The sequence below is a fragment of the Micromys minutus genome (assembly GCF_963924665.1).
Source record: "Micromys minutus genome assembly, chromosome: 10".
Classification (NCBI taxonomy): domain Eukaryota; kingdom Metazoa; phylum Chordata; class Mammalia; order Rodentia; family Muridae; genus Micromys; species Micromys minutus.
In genome coordinates this window covers 44,120,272-44,133,226 of record NC_137979.1, presented here as the reverse complement: position 1 = coordinate 44,133,226, position 12,955 = coordinate 44,120,272, and the positions used below count along the sequence as shown (strand labels likewise).

General features: G+C 42.5%; 1 protein-coding gene across 1 annotated transcript in view; it reads left to right on the top strand.

Annotated features, from left to right (window-relative positions):
* The first annotated feature begins 461 nt into the window (after window positions 1-461).
* Window positions 462-12,955, top strand: part of NPEPPS (aminopeptidase puromycin sensitive) — a 76,225-nt gene continuing 63,731 nt past the window's right edge. The window contains exons 1-2 of the mRNA XM_080924262.1: window positions 462-836; window positions 10,143-10,227. Coding sequence (XP_080780388.1) covers window positions 579-836; window positions 10,143-10,227 — 343 coding nt within the window. The 5' untranslated portion in view covers window positions 462-578. The remainder of the gene's footprint in view (window positions 837-10,142; window positions 10,228-12,955) is intronic.

The window sequence follows — 12,955 nt, the reverse complement described above, 5'->3', positions numbered from 1 at the left end:
AAGTCGTGGGATCCAGTCTTTCTAATGTTTGAAATCACTCTCCTAAGGGTCTAGATGTCACTGGTTGGAGCGACTTGGATAACCAAAGTTTTCTGCTAAAACTGTTTTCCGATCAGAGCCCTTCAACCGGCTACTTAAAAAGAAAAGAGCCTCGGGTCAGGACCACTCCGCTGAGGTAGAGGGGTTGTTTCCACACCTCACCCGGCTGACTCGACCGCTGCGGAGATTTCCATTTTCCACAGGAGCTCCTCCACTCCCTTCATGGCTCTTTCCTGCCACAGGCCGACAGGTGCACCGCCAAGAGCCGCCCCGCGCCTTCCCGTCCCCCGGCCGCGCCCTCACCGCCCCGCCCTCGGCGCGCGCCCTCGGCGGGGGCGCGCCCGCCTCGCGGGGCCGCGCACGCAGCCGCCGCCACCTCCCTCCCCGCCCTTCTCCCCTGCCCTCCCCTCCGCCCCCTTCCCCGTAGGCAGCCAGCCCGCCCGCACCGCCACCCGCCCGGCCCAGGCGCCCGCTGGGTCTGTCCCCCCCGCCCCAGCCTCCCCGGCGGCTCTCGGCAGGCGGTCGCCCGCGCCCGGTGGATGTGGCTGGCAGCCTCCGTCCCCTCCCTCGCTCGCCGCCTGCTCCTCCTCGGCCCTCCGCCTCCTCCCCTCCTTCTCCTCCTCAGCCGCTCCTCTCGCCGCCGCCGCCGCCTCCACAGCCTGGGCCTCGCCGCGATGCCGGAGAAGCGGCCCTTCGAGCGGCTGCCCGCCGAGGTGTCGCCCATCAACTACAGCCTCTGCCTCAAGCCCGACTTGCTGGACTTCACCTTCGAGGGCAAGCTGGAGGCCGCCGCCCAGGTACGGCGACCCTCGGGCGCCTGGGGCAAGCAGCAGGCGGGCGAGCAGTTAGGCCGCGCCCGCGGGCTGGGCTGGAGGCCGGGGCGGGCTGGGCGCGTGGGCCGCGGGACCGAGCGGGAGGCGGCTGCGGCGCACCCCTCGGGGCTGGCGTGCTGGGCTCCGGCCGGGCGGGGACCGCGCTGCGGGAGCCTGCGGGCGGCGGGCGGTGCGCCCCTCAGGGGCCAGCACACCTGTGTGCAGCGCCCTGGGTCCCCGCCTTCCGGGCCCCGAGCTCCGGGAGAGGCTGGGTGGGGGGTGGGGAACTAGAAGGGGCTTAGAACTGCCTGCTTGGTGGCAGCCCCGCGGGCTGCGTTCTTTCCTAGTTGTCCCTTCACCCCGCCGGGGATCGATTGGAAGGGGCGGTCATCAGGCACTTGAGAGCGAGGAGGGGGAGAGTCTAGAAGCGGAGGTGGGGGGGGGGGACACAGTGGACCGAGAATGTTAATCCCGGGCAGCCTCACCGAGTTCTCCCGGCCTGATCCTGCCCAGGGGCCGGGTTTCCAAGATGATCCGCCCCCTCCCCCTTCCCCTCAAATGACAGTGCAGCAGTGACTTTGTTCTCCCCTAACCTCCAGAGAAGCTGCGGAGGAGCTGGGGTCCTCTTCTCCTATGTGCCTCGCTCTCGAAACCTGGTGGATTTATTGCTTCAGTGGTGGTTGTTTAGCAGTCCCCTCTTCTGAAAGAAAGCTCTCAGTCTTAGCCTGCCACTGGTGGAAATATTCCATTACTCTTCTTTGCAGTTTTTTTTGGTGAATCATATGCTCCTCCCTCCTCCCCGAAGCATTATCTGGCAGTATTGTTTGATTTTGGAGACCATCCTTATAGGTGGCTCACAAAAGTCCCAAACGGTTACAATAAATGACCATGGTGTATGTGTTACATGAAATCGGAAATGAAAATTGGGAGCTGTTTGATAGCTATCTGTGACACAAATGGTGTGAGTTTAATTGGTTCCGTTTCTTTTCCTACCCTAGCTAGGGGTTGGGGAACAGGAGTGTTGGAGGAAGCCAGGCCAGTAGGCCTCAACCTAAAAGATGAGGGTGTGTGTTGCAATGAAATGAGAGAAACGTAGATGCGTACTCGAATGATTGGGAAGCCAAGAAGGTATGATACTCAAGTTTGAAAACCGGTGTAAAAGTACAGAATTTATTTGGACAGTGGCTTTGCTGGCCTTAAATGCTGTCAGCATCACTGTCAGCAGCCGAATGCCTTGTGACCTTTCGAAGAAGGGCCTAGACTTGGATGAATTTGAATTATGAGAAAAGACTAACGTTAAAAAAGCTGACCCGAGTTCATAAATCTGGAAAGTGTGCACACTGAAGACATTGAAGAAAAACTACTACAGATTTGCTTAGTTGAGGTTTATTGAAATGTTAGAACAACAAGCGGTAACATGCTCCCCCCACCCCTTTAAAAATGTGCTTGTGTGTGAGTGGGTGGGGGTTCGTGGGAGCTGTGGCATGTATGGTCAGAGGTCAACTCTTTCTCTTACCCTTTCACTCTGAGATCTCGGGTTCTAACTCAGGCTGCTTGGTTTCCATAGTAATCACTTTTACCTCTTCCTACTTTCTAAAGAGTTGAAAACAAGTTTGGGGGCATGCCTTTAATCCCAGCACCCAGGAAGCAGAGGCAGGCAGATCTCTTTGAGTTTGAGGCCAGCCTGGTCTATAGAGTGAGTTCCAGGTCAGCCAGTGTTACACAGAGAGAAACCTGTCTTGAAAACAAACCAACCAACCAACCAACAAAACAAAGGAGACGAAAATGTGTGCAAGATTGGTTTCTGCCAGTGAGGAAGCACACAAGGTTGTCTGTTACCTAGCAGTAGGACTTGTTTCTTTAAACTCACTATCTCACACCTCAGCTTCCAGAGTGTCTGTCTTGGATTCCAGGCACACACACCTTTGTGTCTGGGTGATTTGTGAGTCTGATACAAGGAAATAAAGTGGATCTTTTTGATAGACTAGACATCACAAAGAATTAGCGAAACATTTTCCTCCTTTGATTTGTGTATTCAGCTGTGACTGCAGTGTGTCTGTGTGGGTGTGCACACGTGAATGCAGTGCCATGCATGTCTGTAGAGGTCACTGGACAATTTTCTGGAGTAGGTTCTATGTTTCCTCCATGTTGGCTTTGGGATTGAACTTGAGTGCTCGAGAGTCTTGGCAGCAAATGCCTTTACCCACTGAGCCATCTTTCTGACCTTCAAAAATGAAAAGGAAAAAAAATTTCCCAGAAATTCTTTTCAGGCTAGGTGGCCACACAAAGATGTGGTAACAGCAAATCTAACAAGTTGATGAAGGGGGGGGGGTGATTAGACTTTTTATCCCTTTGGAAGTGTAAAAGGATAAACATTAGTTAAAACAACTGGATCCCTGAATTGATGTTGTATGTTGGAATTGTGGCATTAGGTGGTATTATTGTGGAAATTAAAAATATTCTAAATTTTAAATGGGCTAATGACATTAAGTCACTTTCTTAGCAGTTGATATCATATTACACTGAGTATTGAAAGTCGCATGGCTGCCTTGGTTGTTTTAGTTGCAAAATTTTATGGCAGAGTACTTGTACAGGTTATATATTAGAAACTTGGTGGATTTTTAACCTGGCCTCAGGTGTCGGACTCCTGAAAGGTGAATGTAAAAATTGCCTTTTTACATAGATGACTTCTTTTTGTTTGTTTTGTGTCTGTTTTTCTGAGACAGGGTTTCTCTATGTAGCCCTGGCTGTCCTGGTACTCATTCATTAGATCAGGCTGGCCTTGAACTCAGGCTCCTGCCCAACTCATAGATGACTATTCTAACTCAGTAGGTTTTTGAAATGGGGTCTTATACTTGATGGCTGATATGGAACTCAGCCGTGTGTGTATTCCTGGACACCTTCAAAGGTTCATCAGCCCTTCTGCCTTTGGAGTGCTAGGATTGGAAACACGGGTCACTTTAGCGGGCTCTGAAAATGTCTTATGGGCCTGAAGAGATTTTTAGGCTTATAATTAATTTGATTTTCACTTTTATATTTGGTGTTTTGGATCAGTAGATGATGAGTTAAATTGGGTTCTAGCTTTACTGAGTGTGACTGCAGCCTTTTGCTTAAGCAGCTAGAACCAGAGTTGGACATTTCTTTGTCTCAGAAATTAACTTATCCATGAAGCCCAGAAATCAGGTTATACTTGCCAAGTTTCTACCAACAAACTAATCCATGTTGCAGATGACTACATTGGCAGGAGAGGAGAATAACAGAAACAGGGTGGTTTGGCAGCTAACAGCTTGCCATCTAAGTGATTGTTTTTATTAACCCTGTGTTATGCCCATATTTTCTGTAATGATGGTTGACAGTTTTTAATTACTTTAAAAAACAGCAAAATTAGATAGCATTAGTTCATTGATTGATCTTAAATTTGGGGTGTTAAGGGTGTAGCTTAATAGTAATGTGTGTTTCAGGGACCTGTGTTCAATCCCTAGCAAATAAATAAAGTTTAGAAGATGGGTAATAAAGACTTTGTTCACATTTTTTTAAAGATTTATTTATTTTATGTATATGAGTATACTGTAGCTGTCTTAAGACACCAGAAGGCATCAGATTCCATTACACATGGTTGTGAGCCACCATGTGGTTGCTGGGAATTGAACTCAGGACCTTTGGAAGAGCAACCAGTGCGCTTAACTGCTGAGCCATTTCTCCAGCTCTACATTTTTATGTCCAGCTTTTTAAAAATGTATCTATAAATTAAGAACTATAAGTCATCAAACTGGGCCTTGTCGCTTATGCCTGTAACTTTAGCTCTCAGAGGGCAGGAGGATTAATTACCACAAGTTCAAGGCCAGTTCCAAATCAGCCAGGGCTGCATAGTGAGACCTTGTCTTGAAATAGAGACAGAAAGGCAGACAGACACAAAAGAAAGATAAAGGGAGAGATAAAGAGCAAAATTGAGCAAACGCAGTTGGGTGGTAGAGTTCATGGTTAGCATTTAGATTGTGCAGTAACTTAGCTCAGAGGCCCAGCATTACCACTCCCTCAAAGTAAAATTTTTATTTATTAAGGTTTTGTCTGAGGCCACCTGACATTGTATTCTGTAGTGAATTTTTCATATAAATCAAACTTACTGTTGAAACATTTAAACTTTTAAAAGTATTCACCCGATTCGAGTGGAAATGTTTAAGCTTTATAATTCATTTCCTAGATTTCTTTTTCTTTTTTGAAGTACTGGATCATTCTGAATGTCTGTCATTGATGTTAGAATACTTAAAGAAGTTACCTCAAACTACACTGTATAATTCGCTAACTTAATACCTGTCCTTTAAAGTTTGTGTGTGGGTTCCTTGTTCTCAGACATTGCTTTGTTGTGTATTGTGTCTTGTCACACTACCTATTTCGCACTGTCTTCTGTTTTACTGAACAATGAGCTGAAGAGGTCTATGTAATGAGCCAGACAAAAATGACTTTCTGAGAGTTTGATGGATTCGCTTCTAAGTGAATGGTACATGCTTTATTGTATGGACTTGTATTATTCTGGTGTTGTGTTCCAGCCTTTTTGTTAAATATCTATCTATCTATCTATCTATATATCTATCTATCTCTATTTATTTATAAGCACACTGTAGCTGTCTTCAGACACACCAGAAGAGGGCATTAGATCTCATTACAGATGGTTGTGAGCCACCATGTGGTTGCTGGGAATTGAACTCAGGACCTCTGGAAGAGCAGTCAAACCACTGAGCCATCTCTCCAGCCCCATTTTTTTCCTTTTTCATTTAACTTCCTGATTCTAGATTATCAATGGGTAATACAGCTGGGATAAACATAGTCTTGAGTAGCAAGTTATCTAGGAAACTTCTTTGAACTTTGCTACATAAATGAGCCTGTTTTTATTGTAAAGTAAGTCTATTCTAATCTGTACGTCAGTCAGTGGCCAAGAACCAAGCCTTCTGATAGTTGTTCTGTTGCTAGGTTTGGCAACCCAGATTTTAGAGATTTATTTTATTTTTTCATTATTATTTTTTAAAGTTATTTATTCTTTTATGAGTACATTGTTGCTGTCTTCAGACACACCAGAAGAGGGCATCAGATCCCATTTCAGATGATTGTGAGCTACCATGTGGTTGCTGGGAATTGAACTCAGGACCTCTGGAAGAGCAGTCAAACCACTGAGCCATCTCTCCAGCCCAAGATTTGCTTTTGAACACCTTATGAGCCTGTGGTTTTTGGTTTATTTGCTCACTTGTTATGTTTTTATTTTGAGTCAGAAAATGTTTTAGAAATAAAGAAAATAACTTACCTAGATTTAATATTTTGCCTCATTGCTTCAGACTGCTTATGCTATTTTTTTGGAAAAAGTCACAGATAGGGGCTGTGGCTGCAATTCACTTGGTGAGTGCTTTTCTAGTGTGCAGACTCCTGGGCTTGTCCCCTAGCACCCTGGGGTAGTGAGTGCCATCTGCCTGATCTCCTCGCTTGGAAGGTAAAAGCAGAGGATCCGAAGTTTAAGGTTGTCTTTTTTTGAACAGTGAATTCAGCACCTTTCTAGTTTACGTGAAACCTGCCCCCCTGAACCCCCACACTCCCAGAAAAAAGCTGGGTATTGGTATACACCTCTAATTCCAGCATTTGGGAGGCAGAGGCAGGCAGACCTCTGTGAGTTTGAGGCTAGCCTGGTCTTCAGTGAGTTCCAGGACAGTCAAAGCTACACAGAGAAACACACACACACACACACACACACACACACACACACACACACACACAGAGAGAGAGAGAGAGAGAGAGAGAGATGGGGAGGGGGATATGGGGGAGGAGAAAAGGAAAGTATCCACCTTCACTTTGCTCTTTTCAGCATCTCTTGTAAGAAAATTTAGTTCAGTTCCAATTGACTGATTATTTGCTTCTCATTGACTTGAGAAATTATAGTTCTGATCCACCAATACGACAACCATTACAAAGTTTTAACAGTGGAGTCATGGAGTCACTTATTAGGGAAAGTATCCCAGGCTTCCAAATGACTGTATATATAGTTACAACACTGGACTTTTTTTTTTTTTTTTTTTAAATCTAGATATGGCAATCAGGAAAAAAAAATCTATTGAGAATTCCCCCCCAACCCTCCAGCTGAGGACTTAACCCAGGGCCTTGGGCTTGCCAGGCAAGGGTTCTACCACTGAGCTAAATCCACAACCCTTATTGAGTCTTACTGCAGTAAATGCAAGATGTATTTATTATGCATGTGGTTACAACACAGTATGAAGTCATCCTTCCAGCAAGGGAAGGCCTGGTGCTGTAGCATGTTACTTCATCAGAGAAGGCTCATTGGACTCCTACCTCTGTAGATCCTGGGAATCTTCCACTGTGAATTGTTTCCAAGGTCCGTGCTGTTACTTCAGTACGGCCTGTGTAGAAGTCCAGAGACTTAATCCTGGAGCTGAAACAAATGACAGTCTAGTCTTCTATGGGATTAAATGGAAGAATTGAAAGTAAGTTTATTATCAACACAGTTATAAGCATTTCACTTGTTTAACCCCCAACTGCAAACGGGATTTTTCTGTGTAGACCAGGCTGGCCTTGAACTCTGCAGAGATCTGATTGCTTCTGCATTCTCAGTGCTGGGATTGAAGGCATGTGCCACTATTACCTGGCACATTTCACTTTTTAAACTTAGAAATTGACAGTTTTAGTGGAAATTTATTTGAATTGATACCTGCTTTTGTTTTTACTATTTTGACTTAATTATTTTATGTGTATGAGTATTTTTACTGCATGTGTATCATGTATGCCTGGCACCCATGGAGGTCAAGTGAGGGCATCAGATCTCCTGGAGCTAGAGTTATGAATGGTGGTGGGTACTGGGAACCCAAACCAGGTCCTCTCCAGGAACAAATACTTTTTACTTTTTTACCTCTGAGCCATTTCTCCAGGCCTCTTGGTTTATTGTTTTCTTCTTGTTCTTTTTTCTTTCTATTTTGTTTTCTTCAAGACAGAGTTTCTCTGTGTAGTGCTGGCTGCCCTGGAATTTGCTCTGCAGGCCAGGGTAGATCCCTGTCTCTCTCCCAAGTGCTGGGAGTCAAGGCACATACCACTACTGCCCAGCATTTATCTTTTATCTTTTTCTTAAATTAACTTTTATTTATATGATGAGTACACCGTAGCTGTCTTCAGACACACCAGAAGAGGATATCAGATCCCATTACAGATGGTTTGGAGCCATTATGTGGTTGCTGGGATTTGAACTCAGGACCTCTGGAAGAGCAGTCAGTGCTCTTAACCACTGAGCCATCTCTCCAGCCCATTTATCTTGTTTTTTATAGCAGAACACACATGGTATTTACTAACAAGATGGTGTCAGTATGAGAAGTAACATGCTACATTTTCAGGTCCTTGCTACTGTTGGAAAGATGACTTAATTTTTTTTGTAATTAGTACACATGCTTATGTTCATATGCATATTTTAAATTATCTTTCTTTGGTTGAACATTAGTGTTAGTACCCCCAAAATTATACAATACAGCACAGAGTCCTTAAATTCTTAAATCAGGTACTGATTAATTACTTTATAAACTGTTTGATGAGTGCTGATTTTTTTTTAAATCATGTGAGAATACAGTTAATCTGGTGTACATGCATGTGCTTGCATGTGTACAAGTACACCATATCTTTTAAGTGGTTGTTACTACTTACCAGGCAGCAAATGCTAACTCAGTCACTTTCCATAGCTTATCCTGTATTTGGTTGCCTTTTAAAATGTATTTCTAATAAGGTGTAAAAAATATTGACTGACATTTAAAGGCTTAATGGAGTTCTATTTTTAAGGTACATATTTTTGATCTTCTGACTTCTTTTACTCTTTTAAAAATGTCAGTATCCTGAGAAGAGAAAGAAGCTGTTAAGTAATAAATAGCTTGATTTATTAGTATAAACAGTTGTATTTTCCCTAAACATAGGAGGAATGAAAAATTACTGCTAATTTGATGTTGTATACAGTGCTTTCCAAAGTAAACATTTTAAACACCTTCAAGGTGGTTATAGTAGTCATTAGCTAAATGCGATTTCCAAATATAATGTGCTTCAGGTATGTTGACATTGATAAATCAAATGCTTGGCTGCCATGAAAATTGACTGTAAGTGTTGATAGATGACAAATGGTTGCTTAGATGAGGATTAAGATCAGCAACTAAACCAGTTGTTTTGTTGGCATAAGTTTTTTTTTTTTTTTTTTAAAGATTTATTTATTATATATATGAGTACACTGTAGCTGTCTTCTGACACACCAGAAAAGGGCATCAGATCTCATTGCAGATGGTTGTGAGCCACCATGTGGTTGCTGGGATTTGAACTCAGGACCTCTGGAAGAGTAGTCAGTGCTCTTAACCACTGAGCCATCTCTCCAGCCCTGGCAAAAAAGTTTTAAACTTTGAAAAATATTCATTTATCTCTTTGGAGCAATCTCCAGTTAAGTGCTTCCTTTCCTCTGCATTTGTTTTTCTAAAAAAAACTGCATTGAGTATTTTATTTGTTGGAGGGTTTGAGGATACCATGTGTGTAGAGAGGTCCTGGGGATCAGATTCAGTTGGTCAGGGTTGACAGCAGGAGATTTACCCACAGGGCCATCTTCTGCCACCTCTTTTGTTTTTGTGGGTTTTTTTTTTTTTGTTTTGTTTTGTTTTTTTTTTTTTGAGACAAGGTGACCCTGGTAGGTCTTGAATTCACACCCTCCTATCTATCTGTCTATCTGAGTACTAGGATTGCAGCCATGCCCTACCATTCCTGACTCCCAGCCACCTTTTTAAATTGAGTTGATGAGTAGGCAAAAGGTTTATTGTCCATGATCAGTTGGGCATAAATGTTTTGGGAACTGGTTGGTATGTTCTGATAAAATACAATGGGAAGGAATGTAGCCACTTTTAAAGAAAATTAAATTAGGTGACATTTTTTGTTTTGAAACAAGATTTATAAGAATTAATTTTTTAAAAAAAGTGTGTGTATGTATGTATTTTGGTTCTTGAACTAAGGACCTTGTATGTTCTTAAGGGATAAGAGTTTAAACAAACTTGGGAAAACACACGATGTTTATTATATTGATCAGATGTTTAAATAGTATGAAAAATATAAACATGTATTATTGCTTTTAATATAATTTAGAAAATGTGAGTTGCTAAATGAGTACTAAAACAGCTCACTTGTTTCTGCCATTGTATAAATAATCTAGGTATTAAAAAATTGCATGAAACATTATCCTAGGTGGAAGGTGAACATATTTCTGACAATAGCTGTCTTTCCTTTCCTTAGGTAAGGCAGGCAACCAATCAGATTGTGATGAACTGTGCTGACATTGACATTATTACAGCTTCATATGCGCCAGAAGGAGATGAAGGTAAGAGCTGTGAGACAGACGGCGGCCTGACACTTGACTTCTGGGTTTAAACGCCAACACTGCTTGTCTTCAAATGTTCTGGGCATGGTGGTACATCCCTGTAAGCACAGGAGTTGGGAGACTGAGGCAAGAGTCATCTGTTTCTAACCAACCTGGTGAACAGTGAGACTGTCTCAAAAAAAAAAAACAAAACTACAAAACAAAGCAACGAAAGTAAGTTAGTTGTTTATTGGACTATTTGAATAGTATTATCTTATGTGCATTCTGAGATAAAAGAAGTGTCAGGATTTAAATTCTCCTTTGTAAAATGAATATATAACAAGCATAACAAAGCTGATGAATTTTTTAAAATATTTATTTACTTTATGTGAGTACACTGTGGCTGTCTTCAGACACACCAGAAGAGGGCTTCAGATCCCATTACAGATGGTTGTGAGCCACCATGTGAGCCATCTCTCCAGCCCATGAATTATTTTTTTAATTAAGTACTTTGAATATGAAAGCTTCGTCAAAGAAGCTTTTATATATATATATATTTTTTTTTTTAAAGACCTCATTACCTTGAACCTTGAGATAGTAAGTCTTGCTTATTACTGGGAAAGGATAGAAGTTGGATGATGTTCTTAGTCATGAGGACGTTGAAAGAACTATGGTGTATTTTGTGTGAGAGACCTGTTAGCAAGTTTAAAATGAGAATTATTGTAAGTGTGTAGTTTCAGTATGGTTGGAATAGGTTTAAGGTTCAGATGTTATCCCACATAAGCCCAGTGGAGCCCAGCTTCTTTTTACTTTTGTGTTTACTTTGCCATTTCTTGTCAGGGTATTTTATTGGCTTATTATAGAAAATCTCATTTGACATAGATTAAATGACCAATATTTTTCTTAGTTTCTATTTTTTGTACTTCTGCTTTACATTATGTTGAAATGAGGCATGCAAGTTTACTTTAACGTCTAGCATTTGTGTCATGACTTTTTCTTAAGACATCTTACAGTGGAAAGATGAGGTGATGTTGGTTGTCCATGCTGTTGCCACAGTTAGCTTATGCTCAGCAGTTTGTGAAGTCGAACTGCTTGCTACATTTCAACTTTAGAAAAACAAATGCTTCAAATAGACTTGAATGAGTGGGGACTTTTTGAAAGATTGCCTGGCAAATGAGAGGATGATCAATCTCCTCTCTTCTGAGGAAAAGTGGGAACACGAGATAGTTCCATCATGACTAGCCTTCAGTCATCTCTCTCAGGCAGTATTGGTTTTTATTTAAAGAAAACCCTACTATTTTACACTTCATTAGTCTAGACCTTGTACTTTGTGCTATGGAAGATATAAAGACCCAGAATCATCATTCTTTCTCTTTAGTTCCATGTGCACTGGTTGTTTTTCCTGCACGTGTCTGTGGGAGGGTGTCTGATCCTTTGGAACTAGAGTTACAGATAGATGTGAGCTGCCATGTGGGTGCTGGGAATTGAACCTGGGTCCTCTGGAAAAGCAGCCATTGCTCTTAACTGTTGAGCCATCTCTCCAGCCCTGCCACTGTTGGCTTTTAACTGTTAATGAGGCATCCAGTATAGATAGGCAGATCTAGTAAATTAAATGTGCCTTTCAGTAGGCATTTTAGCTCACTTAAAAAACAAGAACAAGGGGTTGGAGATGGCTCAGTGGTTGAGAACAGTGACTGTTCTTCCAGAGGTCCTGAGTTCAATTCCCAGGAACCATGTGGTGGCTCACAACTATCTTAAATGGAATCTAAACAATATTTTTTGAATGTGAGTGCGCTGTAGCTGTTTTCAGACACACCAGCAGAGGGCATCTGATCCCATTACAGATGATTGTGAGCCACCATGTCATTGCTGTGATTTGAACTCAGGACCTTTGGAACTCTTAACCACTGAGTCATCTCTCTAGCTCCTCTTAAGTGGAAGAGGATGCCCTCTGCTGGTCTGGCTGAAAACAGGGACAGTTTACTCACATACATAAAACAAACAAATTTAAAAACAAAAACAAGAATACTTAAACATTTTCTAACCAAACTGCAGGAAAGGGGCGGAGACTTTACAGTTTGGCCCCTGTGCAACGGAGTGGTGCTAAGCTGGTCGTGACCTGCCGTTGAGCAATCCTAGGAGTGCTCACCATTTAAGCAGCAGGGCAATTCCTGCTTAAGGAGTAGGATCTGTAGAGACTCTGATAAAACATTGCCATTTTTAGATACTTAAAATCTTTTGGACCTGACAGTAGTGGCTCAGGCCTTTATTTAACTGCCAGTGCTTGGGAAGCAGAGGCAGGTGAGTCTCAGAGTTGGAGGTAGGCTTGGTCTACAGAATGAGTTCCAGGACAGCCAGGGCTACACAGAGAAATCTTGTCTTGGAAAAACAAAAACAATACAATTTTCCTTTAGAACTAGTTTCTTAATCCTTTTCTTTAGTGTCAAGAGAAACCCAAAGTCATGTGGGAGCTCATTTGATATTAGAACGTAATTACAAAACGGTAATTTTATTGATTTGACATTTTAAGGTTTGCAAAAGGAACTGAGATTTAACCTTTATACACACACACACACACACACACACACACACAGGCATACATGCACACACAAAAAATTTAATTTTGTCCTTAGATTCAGTAACATTTTATGATTTTCATATTATAGGAGAGTATGGCATGTTGTTTCTTAGGAACAAAGAGTTACAGATTTGATCCAGCTCTTTCCAGAGGTATTTTCTGGTAACAGGG